The 20,680-nt window shown below is 36.0% G+C and overlaps 1 protein-coding gene and 1 long non-coding RNA gene across 2 annotated transcripts in view; one reads left to right on the forward strand and one right to left on the reverse strand.

The window, feature by feature from the left end:
- The window catches only part of LOC133659868 (uncharacterized), a 34,743-nt gene extending 14,433 nt beyond the window's left edge, over nt 1-20,310 (forward strand). The window contains exons 2-3 of the long non-coding RNA XR_009827733.1: nt 1,885-2,024; nt 19,710-20,310. This is a non-coding gene — a long non-coding RNA (uncharacterized LOC133659868). The remainder of the gene's footprint in view (nt 1-1,884; nt 2,025-19,709) is intronic.
- Nucleotides 1-20,680, reverse strand: part of col28a1b (collagen, type XXVIII, alpha 1b) — a 47,306-nt gene that overhangs the window by 21,915 nt on the left and 4,711 nt on the right. The window contains exons 3-13 of the mRNA XM_062062682.1: nt 19,206-19,771; nt 13,504-13,524; nt 13,359-13,418; nt 13,226-13,279; nt 13,105-13,149; nt 13,001-13,027; nt 12,882-12,926; nt 12,758-12,802; nt 7,424-7,477; nt 1,905-1,973; nt 1,739-1,807 (exon numbers count right to left, since the gene is read on the reverse strand). Of these exons, the coding sequence (XP_061918666.1) occupies nt 1,739-1,807; nt 1,905-1,973; nt 7,424-7,477; nt 12,758-12,802; nt 12,882-12,926; nt 13,001-13,027; nt 13,105-13,149; nt 13,226-13,279; nt 13,359-13,418; nt 13,504-13,524; nt 19,206-19,771 (1,055 nt within the window). The remainder of the gene's footprint in view (nt 1-1,738; nt 1,808-1,904; nt 1,974-7,423; nt 7,478-12,757; nt 12,803-12,881; nt 12,927-13,000; nt 13,028-13,104; nt 13,150-13,225; nt 13,280-13,358; nt 13,419-13,503; nt 13,525-19,205; nt 19,772-20,680) is intronic.

Raw genomic sequence — 20,680 nt, forward strand, 5'->3', positions numbered from 1 at the left:
TAAAATACACACAAGAGCATTTAACAATACGGGAACAAATATACCCTACATGCAATTATCTACTGTATATGCATTTGTTTACGTGGACTATAATTCCTTGATAACTTTTTATTTTTGTGAATTTATTCATGATTATTTATTTTGCAAGTACATATTTATGTTTAGAATATATTCCAATTGAAAAAAATATATAAAGACAGAACAATAAGATCATATGGACAGCCATAAGTGTTTACATTTTGCTTTATATTGATTATTTTACTTGTTTTTTTGTCTGGTTTTGTATTTGTTTTGTATCATCCCGTGAGGTGTATATTACTTTTTTTGTTCGGTTTGTACTTCATGAAGTTTTGCACTTGTGTTTTTTTGTGTGTTTTTTGTTTGTTTTCATTATATTTGGATATATTTGTTTGGTTTGTATGATATCCATTAAATAAAACTACGTTTTATGTTTAAGGGGGCAGGAAAACATAAGATTTTTCTTCATCCTGCTCCTTCTCAGGCATTGGTGTGTAAATGTGTGTTTAGTTTCTGAGGTTTAATTGTCTATCGATCAAAGATGCACATCAATGAAGGAGATAAATAAAAAAATTAAATGAAATGAATGAAAAATGTTACAAATTTAACACAGAAAGTGAACTAAAATGCGAAATGGAAACACGGTAGGATTGAAAAAACTCTACTTCTTCCTACTCCTTTTTGCGCATGTTGGACGTTGTGTAACAATGTAGATGTGTCGTATTATTGTGTAATCATGTTAACCTTTTCGGTAAAAAAAAAAAACATAAGTGTTACCATTTTTCCATTTACAGAAATGCACTGGGAAAATAACAACCTTATATTTTACAGTAAAAATTGACAGTTCAGGTGCCAGAATTTTACCGTAAAAGGGAAGTGAAGTGAATTATATTTATATAGCGCTTTTCTCTAGTGACACAACGCGCTTTACATAGTGAAACCCAATATCTAAGTTACATTTACACCAGTGTGGGTGGCACTGGGAGCAGGTGGGTCAAGTGTCTTGCCCAAGGACACAACGGCAGCGACTAGGATGGCGAAAGCGGGAATCGAACCTGGAACCCTCAAGTTGCTGGCACGGCGGCTCTACCAACCGAGCTCGGTTGGTAGGTTGAAAAAAAGCGGGGTTGCGTTTTTTCAATTTACAGTAATGCGGTGTACAAAACGCTAGTTTTTATGGTAGTCTTTGGTAGGTTTGTAACCCCAGGATGCAGGAGACGGCAGGCATAGTGCAGGTAAAAATTTTATCTAAATGGGTCATACTATGATTTTTTTTCCGTCCTTTAAAACACTTCCTTTTGGTTTCAATAACATGTAATGGTGGTCCTTTGGTAAAAATTTTGCATAGATTATGTTTTGCAGACTGTTTTCAAGCTGTTGTTAAACTGTTAACTATTTGATCATTCCAGTTGATAAAACGTGTAATAATTATACAAAAACATATTTAAACTCAAAAATCCCTCTGAGAGCGCAGACCTCAGCCAGGTCCTATTTCCCAATAGCAAAGAATCCTTTTTAAAAAATCCTGAATCCGGACTGATCCGGATCACCACCAAAATCGAATCACTTATTTAATTTCCTGAAAGTTTCATCAAAATCCACCCATACTTTTTTAAGCTATGTTGCTAACAAACAAACAAACAAACAAACCCCAGCAAATACATAACCTTTTAGTGGAGGTAAAAACCAATATGTATCTATACAAGGTGGAACTACTCACTGGTAGTCCTGGTTCTCCAATGCCAGCTATACCTGTCGGACCTGGTTTTCCTTGGTTGCCCTTTTCACCCTGAAAACATCACACATCAGTGGACATTCAAACATCATCACATTTCCAGAAAATAACATATATTTCTCTTAATCAAGGCTAGTTACGAAGACGTCACCTTGGCTCCCGGGAAGCCAATACCAAAGTCTCCCGGTGGTCCCGGGCCACCGCCGGGCCCTCGGTCGCCCTGCAACGAGACAACTCATTCAGAGGTCCACGTCCCCATTCTGCACATAATGTAAGTATCAAGTTGTAGATTTTTCTCAAATGTCAAGTATTAGTTTTGAGTTGAATGAAACACATACAGTAAATATCGACAGTTCTGTTTATTATACAGTAATGCAGCTTGTAAAGCAAAGGTGTCAAACTCAAGGCCCGGGGGCCAGATCTGGCTCGCCACATCATTTAATGTGGCCCGGAAAGCCTGGAAATAATATATGTCAATAAAGTACTTAATGTATTAATTCTTTCCATTTTGACATATGTACTGCATGCAATTTGTATTCAAAATTATAAAATAATGTAACAAATATTATATAAAAATATGTTTCTAAAATAAAAAATAAATACTGAAATATCTGCTTGGCTTATGTATGAATCTGTGATAATAATGGTAATAATGTATTGTTGGTTACATTTGTACGAATTTAGGTCGGAAAGTAGTTATAATCTGGAATAACAATCAACTATTAGTTTTGTGTTTCCTAATAATGTAACAAATATATTGTCATACATTACAAATATATTTCTAAAAATAAAAATAAATATCTGATTGACTTATCATTTCAAAGAAAAAAATTGTACATTGTAAAACTACCAATAGATTTTAGGGTAAAACAAAACAAAACTGGCCGCCAGAATTTTACTGTAAAAAATACCCATGTTACCGTTTTTCCATTTACAGTAATGCACCATAAAAACAACAACCTTAGATTTTACGATACAAAACTGGCCGCTCTATCGCCAAAATTTTACAGTAAAGAAACAGTGGTACCGTTTTTTTATTTACATTAATACATCGTAAATACAACAACAACCATAGATTTTACGATTAAAAAACTGATTGTTCTGTTGCCAGAATTTTACCCTAAAAAACAGTGATATGTTTTTCTATTTACACTAATATATAGTAAAAACAACAGCAACCATGAATTTTACGATAAAAATTGGCCGCTCTGTCGCCAGAAGTTTACAGTAAAAAAAAACAGTGGTACATTTTTCTATTTACACTAATACACCATAAAAACAACAACAACCATACATTTTACGATGAAAAACTGGTCGCTATGACGCCAGAATTTTACCATAGAAAACCGTGGTATGTTTTTCTATTTACACTAACACATCGTAAAAACAACAGTAACCATACATTTTACGATAAAAAACTTGTTGCTCTGTCGCCAGAATTTTACCATAAAAAAACAGTGGTATGTTTTTCTATTTACACTTACACATGGTAAAAACAACAACCATAGATTTTACGATAAATAAATGGTTGTTCTGTTGCCAAAATGTTACCGTAAAAAAACAGTGGTACATGTTTCTACTTACACGACACTTCGTACAAATAACAGCAACCATAGATTTTACGATAAAAATCTGGTCGCTCTGTCGCCAGAATTTTACCGTAGAAAACAGTGGTATGTTTTTCTATTTACACTACCACATCGTAAAAACAACAGCAACCATAGATTTCACAATAAATAACTGGTTGTTCTGTTGCCAGAATTTTACCGTAAATAAACAGTGGTACGTCTTTGTATGTACACGAACACTTCGTAAAAACAACAGCAACCATAAATATTACGATAAAACAGTGGTATGTTTTTCTATTTACACTTACACATCGTAAAAACAACAACAACAACCATAGATTTTCCGATAAATAAATAGTTGTTCTGTTGGCAAAATTTTACAGTAAGAAAACAGTGGTATGTTTTTCTATTTACACTAATACATGGTAAAAACAACAGCAACCATAGATTTTACGATAAAAACTGGCCGCTCTGTCGCCAGAAGTTTACAGTAAAAAAAACAGTGGTACGTTTTTCTATTTACACTACCACATCGTAAAAAACAACAGTTACCATGAATTTTACGATAAAAAAACTGGTCACTCTGTTGCCGAATTTTACCGTAAAAAAACAGTGGTACCTTTCTCTATTTACACTACCACATTGTAAAAACAACAGTAACCATGAATTTTACGATAAAAAACTGGCCGCTCTGTCGCCAGAATTTTACCGTAAAAAAACAGTGGTATGTTTTTCTATGTACACTTACACATCGTAAAAACAACAACCATAGATTGTATGATAAATAAATGGTTGTTCTGTTTCCACAATTTTACCGTAAATAAACAGTGGTACGTTTTTGTATGTACACAAACACTTCGTAAAAACAACAGCAACCATAAATATTACGATAAAACGGTGGTATTTTTTTCTATTTACACTTACACATCGTAAAAACAACAACAACCATAGATTTTACGATGAATAAATGGTTGTTCTGTTGCCAAAATTTTACCGTGAGAAAACAGTGGTATGTTTTTCTATTTACACTAATAAATCGTAAAAACAACAGCAACCATAGATTTTACGACAAAAAAACTGGCCGCTCTGTTACCAGGATTTTACCGTAAAAAACAGTTGTACGTTTTTCTATGTACACGAACACTTTGTAAAAACAACAGTAACCATGAATTTTAGGATAAAAAACTGGTTGCTCTGTTGCCAGAATTTTACCGTGAAAAAACAGTGGCACGTTTTTCTCTTTGCACTAATACGCCATAAAAACAACAGCAACCATAAATTTTACTATTAAAAAACTGCTCGCTCTGTCGCCAGAATTTTACCGTAGAAAACAGTGGTATGTTTTTCTATTCACACTAACACACTGTAAAAACAACAACTTTTTTTAACCATAGATTTTACGATAAATAAATGGTTGTTCTGTTGCCAGAATTTTATCGTAAAAAAACAGTGGTACGTTTTTCTTTTTACACTAATACATTGTAAAAACAACAGCAACCATAGATTTCACGATAAAAAACTGGTTGCCCTGTCGCCAGAATTTTACCATAAAAAACAGTGGTACGTTTTTCTATTTACACTACCACATCGTAAAAAACAACAGTTACCATGAATTTTACCATAAAAAACAGTGATACGTTTTTCTATTTACACTACCACATCGTAAAAAACAACAGTTACCATGAATTTTACGATAAAAATTTGGTCACTCTGTTGCCGAATTTTACCGTAAAAAAACAGTGGTACCTTTCTCTATTTACAGTGTAAATAGAGAAAGGTACCACTGTTTTTTTACGGTAAAATTCACGGTTACAGTTGGTTTTACGATGTGTTAGTGTAAGTGGAAAAACGTACCACTGTTTTTTTACAGTAAAATTCTGGCGACAGAGCGGGCAGTTTTTTATCGTAAAATTCATGGTTACTGTTGTTCTTACAATGTGTTAGTGTAAATTTTACACTAACACATTGTAAGAACAACAGTAACCATGAATTTTACGATAAAAAACTGCCCGCTCTGTCGCCAGAATTTTACTGTAAAAAAACAGTGGTACGTTTTTCCACTTACACTAACACATCGTAAAACCAACTGTAACCGTGAATTTTACAATAAAAAACTGGCCGCTCTGTCGCCAGAATTTTATATTGTAAAAAAACAGCGGTATGTTTTTCTATTTACACTTACACATCGTAAAAACAACAACCATAGATTGTACGATAAATAAATGGTTGTTCTGTCGCCAGAATTTTACCGTAAAAAACAGTGGTACGTTTTTCTATTTACACTACCACATCGTAAAAAACAAGTTACCATGAATTTTACGATAAAAATTTGGTCACTCTGTTGCCGAATTTTACCGTAAAAAAACAGTGGTACCTTTCTCTATTTACACTAACACATTGTAAAAACAACAGTAACCATGAATTTTACGATTAAAAAACTGGCCGCTCTGTCGCCAGAATTTTACCGTAAAAAAACAGTGGTACGTTTTTCCATTTACACTAACACATCGTAAAACCAACTGTAACCATGAATTTTACGTTAAAAAACTGGCCGCTCTGTTGCCAGAATTTTACCGTAAAAAAACAGTGGTACGTTTCTCTATTTACACTACCACATCGTAAAAACAACAGTAACCATGAATTTTACGATAAAAAACTTGCCGCTCTGTTGCCAGAATTTTACCATAAAAAAACAGTGGTACGTTTCTCTATTTACACTACCACATCGTAAAAACAACAGTAACCATGAATTTTACGATAAAAAACTGGCCGCTCTGTCGCCAGAATTTTATCGTAAAAAAACCGTGGTATGTTGTTCTATTTACACTTACACATTGTAAAAACAACAACCATAGATTGTACGATAAATAAATGGTTGTTCTGTTGCCAGAATTTTACCGTAAAAAACAGTTGTACGTTTTTCTATTTACACTAACACATCATAAAACCAACAGTAACCATGAATTTTACGATAAAAAACTGGCCGCTCTGTCGCCAGAATTTTATCGTAAAAAAACAGCGGTATGTTTTTCTATTTACACTTACACATAGTAAAAACAACAACCATAGATTGTACGATAAATAAATGGTTGTTCTGTTGCCAGAATTTTACCGTAAAAAACAGTTGTACTTTTCTCTACTTACACTAACACATTGTAAAAACAACAGTAAACATGAATTTTACGATAAAAAACTGGCCGCTCTGTCGCCAGAATTTTATCGTAAAAAAACAGTGGTATGTTTTTCTATTTACACTAACACATCATAAAACCAACTGTAGCCATGAATTTTACAATAAAAAACTGGTCTCTCTGTCGCCAGAATTTTACCGTAAAAAAAACAGTGGTACGTTTTTCTATTTTGCACTAATACATCGTAAAAACAACAACAACCATAGATTTTACGGAAAAAAAAACCATCTTCACATTTTTTGATTTCAAGTAACATGCTGAAAAATCATCGTAAATTGTACGGTAAAATTCTGGCGACTGAGCTGCCAGCCTACACATTTTTTTTTACAGAGTACATAAAAATAATCATCAAATTAATAAGCAATTGTGTCATAATATCATGAGATGGATCCTTATACATTTATTTTCTTATATTATTACAGTTACAAGCGGCCATAATTGCGATGTGGCCCTCAGGGAAAACGAGTTTGACACCCCTGTTGTCAAAGAACCAAACAGTTCATGGCTGCAACCTTTTTGTGGCATTTTGGGGCTAAAGAAGAGAGCTTTGTCCTCCATGCTCCAAATGCATATGTAATATTTTCCCATGTGCTGTAAATCAATCATATTTGCAGCCGATAAAGACATCTTTGTCAAAAAACTGTACGTCAGCTCAATGTTTGGCACAAGCTTCATTCCTCCTGAAAGGTCATTGAGTTTGTGTGTGTGTGTGCCAGTTTGTGCCACAGTGCACATGTTGTATGAACTCCAGGAACTTGAATCACTAAATGATAGCGGCAAAGGCCAGGCCTGCATCTTTTCTGGGAAAGTACCCGACAAAATACCCATACACCCTTAATAACCATACAGGACTGTTTTGTCCCACAGAACACTTTCGTGATGTTGTCTTTTTAAAAGCTCGTCAAAATTACTTTTTGTCCGTGTGGTCCCTCAGGGCCAATGTCTCCAGGTGGTCCAAACTCACCCTGCAACATACATAAAATGGCTTTATTCCACATAAAAATAGGATTGGATTATTAGCATCAAGAGTGTGTTGTTTGTTGTCATTTTCTAAGACCAAAAAAATAATTTGTATAAAACATTTAATTGTGTCCGGTCAATTAGCTTTCTGTGCATTCAAAATAGTGAAAATGGACATATTTCAGACATATTTGCAAATGGTGATTAATCTTAATTATTATAAACTGTGAACTGTGATGTATACGATTAAAAATTTTAGTAATTTGATTTGTTTTTGCTTGTAAAAAAAGTACCTTGTCATTACATTACGTGAAATTACAACTTAGGTTTTTATTATTCACATTTATTTTTTAATTTACACCTATCCTTATAAAATTACGACTTTATACTATGACTTTACTGTCGAGTAATTGTACATTTATGACCAAGATATCATGACTTCTTTCTTGTACGTTACATTTTTCTCACATTTTTTTGTTGAAAAGTTCAACTTTTTTGTATATAATATTTTGACTTTTTTGTCCCGCATGAAAATGACATTTCTCCCGTAGTTATACATATATAAACACGGTGTTATGACCTCCTTCTTGTACGTTCTCATAGAGTTACAACTTTATACTTGTAAAATTTTACCTTAACTATTAAATAAAAAATATTTTATTACCTCAAGAAAATGTAATACAAGTTATACAAATTACAAAAACATCCTTATTATATTACAACATCATTCTCATTAAAAACAATTTTTTTTTACATTTTTAACAATTTTTGTATTTTACTATGTCAAGAAAATGTAATAAAAATATGTAAAATAAAACTTATTTCTCATGATATTACAACTTAAATCTTATAAAATACAAACATACATTTTTTTTAGTACATGACAAAAATGTCATAAAAAGATTTTAAATAAAAATGTTTTCCTCATGATATTACTATGTATTTTTTTTAAATGTATTATTACAATTATGATAACTATTTAAAAAATGGTTTTTTTTGTATTTACAAACTCATAAAGTTACAACTTTATACTTGTAAAATTTTACCTTATTTAATTAATTAAAAATGTTTTATATTTTATTACATCAAGAAAATGTAATACAAGTTATTACAAAAAAAAATCCTTATTATATTACAACTTAATTCTCATTTTTAAAAAAAATGGTAATTTACATTTTTAACAATTTTTGTATTTTGCTATGTCAAGAAAATGTACTAAAAATATGTGAAATAAAACTTTTTTCTCATGATATTACAACTTAAATCTTATGAAATACAAAATTTGAATACAACATTTTTTTAGTACATGACGAAAATGTCATAAAAAAGATTTTAAATAAAACGTTTTTCTCATGATATTATTATGTATTTTTTAAAAATTTATTATTACAATTATGATAACTATGTAAAAAATATATATATTTTTTTGTATTTACAAATGTATTCTCACAAGTCTATAACTTTTATTTGAATTTTATTTTTAATCCCGGAAACTAAATTACCTTTTTGAGGGCTTTAAAATACTCCAAAACCTAGCAAATCTTATGACAAAAAAATTGTTTACATGTTCATCATGACAGAGATGAGGTACATTTTGGTTTGCAGGTGACAATTTTTGTAAAAAAAAAAAACATTTCCATTTTTGTAAAGTTCGGAATTGAGTCATGTTTAATGTTAACTTAATTCTCATTGAAAAAAATATATAATTTACATTTTTAACAATTTTTGTATTTTACAATGTCAAGAAAATGTAATAAAAATATGTAAGATAAAACTTTTTTCTCATATTACAACTTAAATCTTATAAAATACAAAATTTAAATAAACATTTTTTTTAGTACATAACGAAAATGTCTTAAAAAGATTTTAAATAAAACGTTTTCCTCATGATATTACAAAGTAATTTTTTAATTTATTATTACAACTATTTAAAAAAAATTGTTTTTTTGTATTTACAAACTCATAAATTTACAACTTTATACTTGTAAAATTTTACCTTAACTATTGAATTAAAAATGTTTTGTATTTTATTACATCAAGAAGATGTAATACAAGTTATTTAAAAAAAATCCTTATTATATTACAACTTAATTCTCATTAAAAAAATAATTGTAATTTACATTTTTAACAATTTTTGTATTTTACTATGTCAAGAACATGTAATAAAAATATGTAAGATACAACTTTTTTCTCATGATATTACAACTTATATCTTATAAAATACAAAATTTAAATTCAAATTTTTTTTAGTACATGACGAAAATGTCATAAAAAAGATTTTAAATAAAACATTTTCCTCATGATATTACTGTGTCATTTTTTATTTTTTTATTATTACAATTATGATAACTATTTAAAAAAATAAAAAAAAATTTGTATTTACAAACGTATTCTCACAAGTCTATAACTTTTATTTGAATTTTATTTTTAATCCCGGAAACTAAATTACCTTTTTGAGTGCTTTGAAATACTCCAAAACCTAGCAAATCTAGTGGGGGAAAAAATTGTTTACATGTTCATAATGACAGAGATGAGGTACAGATAGACATTTTGGTTTGCAGGTGACAATTTTTGTAAAAAAAACATTTCCATTTTTGTAAAGTTTGGAAGTGTGTCATGTTGAATGTCTGGAGAAAATGTTGCGGGTCAATAATAACAAGCTGCGGGCCCCAAATCTCCCCCAGGTGGCACTTTGGACACCCCTGTTCTCACACATGTGGCAAAAGAATGGTGTAAAAAAGGTAGTCATGTAGCAGGTCAGATGAATAAAAATCACACAAGAGGTGGATTTAAGTCAACATCCAGGTCTTTCATGTTCCTCAGCTTTTCAGACCCAGCTCAAAAAGCAACACAATTTATTATTCCGACAACTAAGCGTCCAGGTCGCCGTGGTAATCCCGCCATACAAAGTGTGTTCCTGCAAAAGAAAAATATCCTGCAAGCCTGATTTCCCATCTTTGGACTCCGGATTAGCTGGAAGCCAATATTCACATTCCATTAGTGCAGAGGTGAACAAAGACGAGATTCCACCAGCAGTCGTCACAGTGGACAGTTTGATGTTCGCCTTTTGTATCGAAGGACGACGGGGACGTAAAATAATGAAAAGAGGATGGTATTGTTACTAAACAATTTGCGCTTTTTGCTTCGTGATGCTTGTCGACAGAGTTGTAAAACAAAGGTTTTTTTTTTTTTTTCAATATTTCCACTTTATTCTTATAAAATACCACATTGTTCCAATTTACCTTTATCCTCAAAATTACACAAATATTTGCCAATAATTTAAATTATATTTAATTTAATAGTAATTCATTTAGTTTATTTATGTCTTTTTTTCTGGTATTTTAATGACTTCATTCTTTTACAACTTTATACTTAAAATGTTACCTTAACTATTAATAATTATAATTATATACATATTATAATTATATAAAAAATGCTTTGTATTTTATTACCTCAAGAAAATGTAATACAAATCAGGAAAAAAATGCTTATTGTATTACAACTTAATTCTCATAAAATCTTTTTTAAACTTACATTTTGAACAATTTTTGTATTTTACTACGTCAAGAAAATGTAATAAAAATATGTAAAATAAAACTTTTTTCTCATGATATTACAACTTAAATCTTATAAAATACAAAATTTAAATAAAACATTTTTTTAGTACATGACGAAAATGTCATAAAAAATATTTTCATTAAAAAGTTTTCATCATCATATTACTGTCTTTTTTATTTATTTATCACAATTATGATAACTATTTAACAAATAATTTTTTTTGTATTTACTAATGTATTCTCACAATTCTTTAATTTTTATTTGAATTTTATTTTTAAGAAGTGTAAGAAAATTTTATAAAAATAGGTAAAATAAAAGTTTTACAACTTAAGTCTCATAAAATACAAAAGTTAAATAAATAAAAATGTTTTAGTAGATGACGACAATGTCATAAAAACGATTTCAAATAAAACGTTTTCCTCATAATATCACTATGTAATTTTTGTATTTATTATTACAATTATGATGACTAATTAAGATTTGGTTGCCGTTAAAATTTTGACTTTAGTGGTACTGTGGAATACGAGTTTGATTGGTTCTGTGAAAACTCCTATTGCGAAACAGCGCCGCCCATTAAAACTCATAAAACAAATTTATTCCATGCTTGTTCGCCTAAAACAGCACAATTTTACCATGTAACAACCTTTTTTAAAAGAAAAAAACTACTTTTAGATAAGAATTATGGCATGAAAAACAATATGATAGAATGTATCGTCGTAAAAACAGTTTTGTGATGTAATGTTATAATAATAATAATAATAAAGGCATTTCTACCTTGGAGAGCAGACTATCTCCTTCCAGCAGCGTCTCCGTGAAACACACCATCAGCAGCTTCTCCATATTTTCATGGATAAATGCGCGACGTTTACTATAGATATTATCTTAACATACTCGGCTGACGTGATCAACTCATTCTGCTTCAGTGCTACCCTCCAACTGCGAGTAGACTACACGCTCGGTCATGTTTTTGAGAACGGATCTTAGGGGTTTAGCGGTTAGGAGGCTCGTAACCCAAATTATTGCTCGTAATCTAAAACATAAAAATTTACCCAGAGACAGCTCGTATCCCGAATAACTCGTAACCCGGGTCACTTGTACCACTGTACTTGTAGAATGAAAATTGAACTCGTAAAAATGATCGTAAAAGTACGTTGTAATTACCCGTACGATTGCAATTAAAACCGATGACATGTAAAACTACAACATATCGACTTTATTCTCTTAATATTTCGACTTTACTCTTTATGACAACTTGCTCGTGAAAGTTGCGACTTCTTGCAAAATTACTGTTTTTCTTGTAATAATATGAGTGAGTTATTGTTTGCATTGAATTACGACTTTTAATGTGAAAAATACGGCCAAAAAAATACTTTTTTAAGGCTTTATTTAGTCTTGCAATTACGACACCTTTCTCGTTATTCTGTTGGTTTACTCTCGTAGGTTGTTTTTTTTGTACACGGTGGTCAAATTTGACTGAGGTTTCTACTTTACTCGGACTCACAACATTTTTACGATTTATGCTTTTGCTCATTGAATTGTAACTTCTTGTAAAAAATCCGACTTTTGAATAATATGACCTAATTCCTAAGACTTCGTACTTGTTTTGCAAGAACTTAAACTTAAATAATTTTTCCCCTGCTATAATTAAAAAAAAATATATATTTTTTATTTTGTTTTATTTATTTTTTTACATATTTTATCCACTAAAAATTAACTGGCCAAGGTACCTGTTTTCCCTTTGGTCCTCGTAGTCCGGGTGGCCCCTCCAAACCCTAAAAGACGACACTTCATTAATTCGAAGCGTTAACTGAGAACTTTGAATTCAAATAGTCTTGTTAATGAAGCACATACGAGGTCACCTTTACCCCCAGGGGGGCCACAGTCTCCTCTCTCCCCCTAAAAGAAACATTTTTAAAAGTGGTGCATTTTAGAATACATCTTACGGTAATATGAAGATGGGAGATTCTTACCTTGTTGCCCTTGTAACCCTGGCGACCCTGCAAGACAGCCTTTCACAATAAGAGCCTCACCATCCCCACATAAACAATGCAAGATAGACCAGGTTACATTTTACCTCTGGGCCCTCAACTCCTGGTCGGCCGTTCATGCCGGGCTCCCCCTTGAGTGAGGACACGGACCCAAAATCAGGCCTAAAAATGACAAATTGTGTTTTGTTCTCATTCCCTGTGACCTACCCTCCCTCCTTTGGGACCAGGCGGCCCTCGGTAACCCGGGTCGCCTTTTCTGCCCTGAAGTGAGCCATTTTTCAACATTGTTACTGAACGTTAATATTAATAACATTTCGATTTTTAGCCAGCAAAAACTCACGGTAACTCCTGGGGGGCCTTGTTCTCCTCTTTCACACAAACACACCTGAGCTTCCGGGCACTAAGGAGTCGAGGAGATGATGAGTCAGGACCAGCATCCATGCTGTTGCGGAATTGGAATGCTAAGTGAAATTGCAAACACGTACCTCTTCTAAAACAACTGTACCCTGGAAGCAAAACAAGAAAAAGACACACAAAAAAAGTCAATAGTTCAACCAAAATTTTCAATGCTCAAAGTTAGGGATGATGTTTGATAAGAAATTATCGAGTTCGAGCTCATTATCGAATCCTCTTATCGAACCGATTCCTTATCGATTCTCTTATCGAATCCAGATAGGTTGTTGTATATGGAAAAAAACACAATATTTGGTTTAACAAAAGCTCGCTTTTATTTTATAAGAAAAAAATAAAATAAAATAAACAAATAAATATTGACTGTTACCCCCGTAAAAAAATAAAATAATTTAAATATTGACTGTTGTCACCCAAAGTATATTAAGTGGTATTTTTCAGAAAAACAAATATATACAGTAACACAAAAACAACCTGTCTCTGTGATCACTATAGGTGAATAGCCATGCCTTGAGGTGTTTTTTCCGGCCCATTATTTTTGCTGCTTGTGTGACATCACAGGAAATGACATAGCTCAGTCTAATGACTGAGCTATGTCATTTCCTGTGATGTCCCACAGGGCATTTCTTGTGGGACGGGATTCGTTCCTAGGGATTCGAATAAAGAACCAACTCTTTTTCTTTACTATAGTGGCCTCGATAACGGGAACCGGTTCTCAAAAAGGGATTAGAGTCCATGGAATCGGTTATTTTCTTATCGAACGGTTCTTTTCTTATCGAACAACCGGGAGAACCGGTTTCGAACATCATCCCTACTCAAAGTCAAACCATCTCTGTCATGTCAGCAGATCTTGTGAGACTTCAGCTCAATTACTTTTTAATAAATATAATTATTGTATTACTTTAAAAAAAAAAAAAAAAAAAAACATATACAAAAAGCATATATATATATATATATATATATATATATATATATATATATATATATATATATATAGATAGATATGTGGCATATGCAGTTAAATGACGTTTCATGAAAGCAGAGCGTGTGCTTTTTGAAAGGCGGTGCATCTTGCGAGGTAACGTGTCTACGTCAGCGAGAGAGATAGACAGAGTAGCATTAACTCAGCTGCGGTAGTTAGTTAGCTCTTGCAGGACGGCAGCTATGTTGAACTTTTCTTTTTCTTTTTCTACTGGATAGTGTTACCTCTGGTTAATAAATAAATTGAATTGACGGCTGTCTTGTGTCCTTTTCCACGCACAGGGTATTGTACAAGCTGGACACTTCAACCGTGGATTTGTTGTTCGTTATTCCCACGTAGTAGTAGTAGTGTGTTTAGGAGTGTGTGTTGTTTGCTGTGTGATGTTGCCTCCTTCCGTTTAATATCAATTTCATTTTTGTGTGGCGCTGGTTGTTGCTTTCATTAGTAAAAAGATACTTCCTGCATTGAACTTGCTGTGCTTCTGACGCGGTCTTGTTGACATAAAACCACATCAAAAGTAGCGCGTCACGTTACATCAAATCTTATCGGTAACGGCATCAAATTAATTCATTAGATTACTTGTTACGAGTAAAACGACATTATTCCGTTATTACATTCCAGTCATTATTTATCAATAAAAAATTGGAGGTTTATATTCTAAGGCAGGGGCCGCATCGGAATTATGGCTGCCCTCAGAGGGCCGCTTCTAACAGTGAATATATACAGTATATAAATGTATGATAGTCTTGCATGGCTACTATTTTTTTATTATGTTTTACAGATTGACGGATAACTTACTTTGAAATCGTAAGTCAAGAAGACAAGCAGGAATTTAAGTTTTTATTTTCAGTTCAAATGTTGTGGAAGGGCACTTTAAATTATGTGGCGGGCCAATTTCAATGGTGTGGCAGGCCACCTTAAATGATGTGGCGGCCCACAATAAACGTTGTTGTGGTGCACATTAAATAGCGTGGTATGACATGTTAAATGGCATGCTGGGTCACTTTAAATGGCATGCTGGGCCAATTTAAATGGTGTGGCGGGCCACGAAAAATGTTGTAGTGGTCCACATTAAATATCGTGGTGTGCCACATTAAATGGTGTGGTGGTCCACGTTAGATGGCGTGGCGGGTCACTTTAAATGGCGTGGTATGCCAATACATTGCATAGTATGCCACTAACTGTATTGGCGGGTCACAATAAATGGCTTGCTGGGCTACTTTAAATTGTGTGGTGGACCACGAAAATGGTGTGGTGGGCCAAGATAAATGGCGTGGTGTGCTGTATTAAATTGTGTGGCGGGCCACAATAAATGGTGTGGTGGGCCACGTTAAATGGTATGGTATGACATATGAAATGCCGTGGCGGGCATCATGAATTAGCATGGTATGCCACATTATATGGTGTGAGGGCCACAATAAATGATGTGTTGTGCCACTTTAAATTGCGTGGCGTGTCATTTAAATGGCATGGCGGACCGTGATGAATGGTGTGGTGGACCATATGAAATGGCGTGGTATGCCACATTAAATGGTGCGGCGGTCCATGATAAATGGTGTGTTGCGCCACTATAATGGCTTGGTGGGCCACATTAATTGTCGTGGACCACAATAAATTGCCTGGTATGCCGTATTAAATGGTGTGGCAGCCCACAATAAATGGCATGCTGGCCCAAGATGAATGGTGTGGGGGGCCACAATAAATGTTGTAGTGGTCCACATTAAATAGCGTGGTATAACATGTTAAATGGCGTTCTGGGCCATATTAAATGGCGTGCTGGGCCAATTTAAATGGTGTGGCAGGCCACGAAAAATGTTGTAGTGGTCCACGTTAAAGAGTGTGGTGTGCCACATTAAATGGTGTGGTGGTCCACGTTAGATGGCGTGGCGGGTCACTTTAAATGGCGTGGTATGCCAATAAATTGCATAGTATGCCACTAACTGTATTGGCGGGTCACAATATATGGCTTTCTGGGCCACTTTTAATTGTGTGGTGGGCCACGAAAATGGTGTGGTGGGCCAAGATAAATGGCGTGGTGTGCCACGTGAAATGGCTTGGTGGGCTATATCAAAAGGTGTGGTGGACTACATTAAATGGTGTGGTATGCCGTATAAAATGGTGTGGTGGGCCAAATTAAATGGTGTGGCGGACCACATTAAATGGTATGGTATGACATATGAAATGGTGTGGTGGGCATCATGAATTAGCATGGTATGCCACGATAAATGGTGTGAGGGCCACAATAAATGATGTGTTGTGCCACTTTAAATTGCGTGGCATGCCATGTTAAATGGCATGGCGGACCGTGATGAAAAGTGTGGTGGACCATATGAAATGGTGTGGTATGCCACATTAAATGGTGCGGCGGGCCATGATAAATGGTGTGTTGCGCCACATGAAATGGCTTGGTAGGACACATTAATTGTCGTGGACCACAATAAATGCCGTGGCGGGCCACAATAATTGGCATGCTGGCCCAAGATGAATGGCATGGCGGGCCACGATGTTGTAGTGGTGCACATTAAATAGTGTGGTATGACATGTTAAATGGCATGCTGGGTCACTTTAAATAGCATGCTTGGCCAATTTAAATGGTGTGGCGGGCTACGAAAAATGTTGTAGTGGTCCACATTAACTAGCGTGGTATGACATGTTAAATGGCATGCTGGGCCACTTTAAATTCCGTGTTGGGCCAATTTAAATGGTGTGGCAGGCCACCTTAAATGATGTTGCGGCCCACAATAAATGTTGTAGTGGTGCACATTAAATAGCGTGGTATGACATGTTAAATGGCGTGCTGGGCCACATTAAATGGCGTGCTGGACCAATTTAAATGGTGTGCCGGGCCACGAAAAATGTTGTAGTGGTCCACATTAAATATCGTGGTGTGCCACATTAAATGGTGTGGTGGTCCACATTAAATGGCGTGGCGTGTCACTTTAAATGGTGTGGTATGCCAATAAATTGCATAGTATGCCACTATCTGTATTGGCGGGCCACAATAAATGGCTTGCTGGCCCACTTTAAATTGTGTGGTGGGCCACGAAAATGGTGTGGTGGGCCAAAATAAATGGCGTGGTGTGCCGTATTAAATTGTGTGGCGGGCCACAATAAATGGTGTGGTGGGCCACTCTAATGGTATGGTATGACATGAAATGGCGTTGTGGGCATCATGAATTAGCATGGTATGCCACGTTAAATGGTGTGAGGGCTATATCAAATGGTGTGGTGGACCACGTTAAATGGTGTTGTAGTCCGTATTAAATTGTGTGGCGGGCCACAATAAATGGTGTGGTGGGCCAGAATTAAATGGTGTGGTGGGCCACATTAAATGGTACGGTATGGCATATGAAATGGCGTGGTGGGCATCTTGAATTAGCATGGTATGACACATTAAATGGTGTGAGGGTCACAATAAATGACGTGTTGTGCCACTCTAAATTGCGTGGCGTGCCATGTTAAATGGCATGGCAGACAGTGATAAATGGTGTGGTGGACCATATGAAATATATGTATGCCACATTAAATGGTGCGGCGGGCCATGATAAATGGTGTGTTGCGCCACATTAAATGGCTTGGTAGGCCACTTTAATTGTCGTGGACCACAATAAATGGCACGGTATGCCACATTAATTGGTGTGGTGGGCTGGGCCAAGATGAATGGCGTGGCGGGCCACCATAAATGTTGTAGTGGTGCACATTAAATAGCATGGTATGACATGTTAAATGGCGTTCTGGGTCACTTTAAATGGTGTGCTGGGTCAATTTATATGGTGTGGCGGGCCACGAAAAATGTTGTAGTGGTCCACATTAAATAGCGTTGTGGGCCACATTAAATGGTGTGGTGGTCCACGTTAGATGGTGTGGCGAGTCACTTTAAATGGCGTGGTATACCAATACATTGCATAGTATGCCACTAACTGTATTGGCGGGCCACAATAAATGGCTTGCTGGGGCATGTTAAATTGTGCGGTGTGCCACAATAAATGGCTTGGTGGGCTATATCAAATGGCGTGGTGGACCACGTTAAATGTTGTGGTATGCTGTGTTAAATGGTGTGGCGGGCCACAATATATGGTGTGGTGGGCCAAATTAAATGGTGTGATATGTCACATTAAATGGTGTGGTAGGCGAATTTAAATAGGGTGGCGGGCCACATTAAATCGTATGGTATGACACATTAAATGGTGTGGTGGGCCACAAGAATTGGTATGGTATGCCACATTAAATGGTGTGAGGGCTGCGACAAATTACGTATTGTGCCACATTAAATTGCGTGGCGTGCCATCCTAAATGGCATGGCGGACCATGATAAATGGCATGGTGGACCATATGAAATGGCGTGGTATGCCACAATAAATGGCGTGGCGGGCCACAATAAATGGTGTGTTTTGCCACATTAAATGGCTTGGTAGGCGATGTTAAATGGCGTGGACCACAATAAATAGTGTGGTATGCCACATTAAATGGCGTGCTGGGCCACTTTAAATGGTGTGGCGGGCCACAATAAATGCCATGTTGGGCCACTTTAAAAGGTGTGGCAGGCCACAATAAATGTTGTAGTGGTCCACATTAAATAGCATGTCGGGTTACTTTAAATGGCGTGCTATGCCACTTTAAATAATGTGGTATCCCGCAATAAATGGTGTGGCGGGCCAGATCTGGACCGTGGCCCTTGAGTTTCACACCTGTGCTCTAAAGTTAATATTAGAGTCAGTTAGCTCGTTAACTTGCCATGTGGGAGTATTGATGACGCGTTAGTGTCATGTGTGGCCACTAGAGGGCGGTGCTCACCATCTCTTTGAGCAGTTTCTGCTCCAGTTGAGGATCCAGAAGACTCTGAACAAACTGCTGGGCGGGCGCGCTGGCGATGGCCCGCAGTTTGGCGCCGTTCTGATTCTGCTTGGCGATATCTGACAAACCCACGGCGAAGATCTTGATCCCGTGACTCTTGGCCTCTGCTGCGGCCGCAATCACGTCCGGGTTCCGCGGGTGATCCACCCCGTCGGTCATGAGCACGGCCACCCTGACGCTGTCGGCCGGCGTCTCGCGCACCAGCAGCTGTGTGGCGTTGGCGATGGCGTAGGTGGTGTAGGTGCCGTGTCCGATGTAGTTCATAACGCTGACCGGGCCGTGGAAGGAGTCCAGGTTTTTCCAGGCCGAGAAACTGTGCTCCACCGACACGGTGCTGCTGTACTGGAGGGCGGCCATTCGCACGTTCAGCGTCCATCCGGCCACCTGCAGCATGGACAGGCGAGTGCTGAAGCTCAACACGAATCCCTTCTGCTTCTCAAACAGGAAGATCTTGGCACTCTCCGAGCTGTCGAGGATGAAGACCACCTCCAGGGAGCAGGTGGAAGCTGCCAGACAGGAAGGGGGGAGAATCTGAGGAAAGCATGCAACGGCTGCAGACCCAAGAACTGTAAAAGTTCAACACTTTTTCATACGATCAGATCACACTCTTCCACTCCAGTTCTGCAGGTGGCATTAATGCGGTTTCAAACGGCTTGCTTTTTTCACCATAGCGCCATCTGATGGACTTGGAGGGTCACTAACCCATACTTGCCAACCCTCCCGTTTTTACCGGGAGACTCCCGGTATTCAGCGTTCATGTTCACACATCTGAAAACAGTTTAGCTCGTTACAGAAGCTACAAAACTGACCTTCCTTTGAGCAGATTGAGTTTCTGGAGCATCACATTTGTGGGGTCAATTAAATGCTCAAAATGGCCAGAAAAAGAGAACTTTCATCTGAAACTCGACAGTCTATTCTTGTTCTTAGAAATGAAGGCTATTCCACAAAATTGTTTGGGTGACCCCAAACTTTTGAACGGTAGTGTATATTGCTGGCAGGCAAACCATACTGCTGTATGTCAATAAAAGACTTGATTCAACCTGTCTACCCGGCTCACGAAGATCTGTCGGCGTCAGGAGAACCCACCACAAGAGGGAAACCTGTACAGTTTTATATACACACTGACACCGTATTTTGGTCATTTTAATAATTTCTGATTTCTTCCGTGCATTGATTTCTGTTTCCACAGCAGCACACTTCCGACTTCTGGCTACAAATGTGTGTTCCTACTTCTGGAAACAAACACGAGTGTGTTCTTTTATGGCAGACTTGGTAACAAGCAACGAAGACGATTATTTTTGGACAAGTGAGGATTCACAACCTTATATTTTTGAAGCTGAATATACGGAGGATGAACTGCTGCTTCTCGAAGCGAGCGCGAAGAAAGAATGAGACGTTGGAGCAGACGGAAGCCG

The sequence above is a fragment of the Entelurus aequoreus genome, linkage group LG11 (genome assembly GCF_033978785.1).
Source record: "Entelurus aequoreus isolate RoL-2023_Sb linkage group LG11, RoL_Eaeq_v1.1, whole genome shotgun sequence".
Taxonomy (NCBI): Eukaryota; Metazoa; Chordata; class Actinopteri; order Syngnathiformes; family Syngnathidae; genus Entelurus; species Entelurus aequoreus.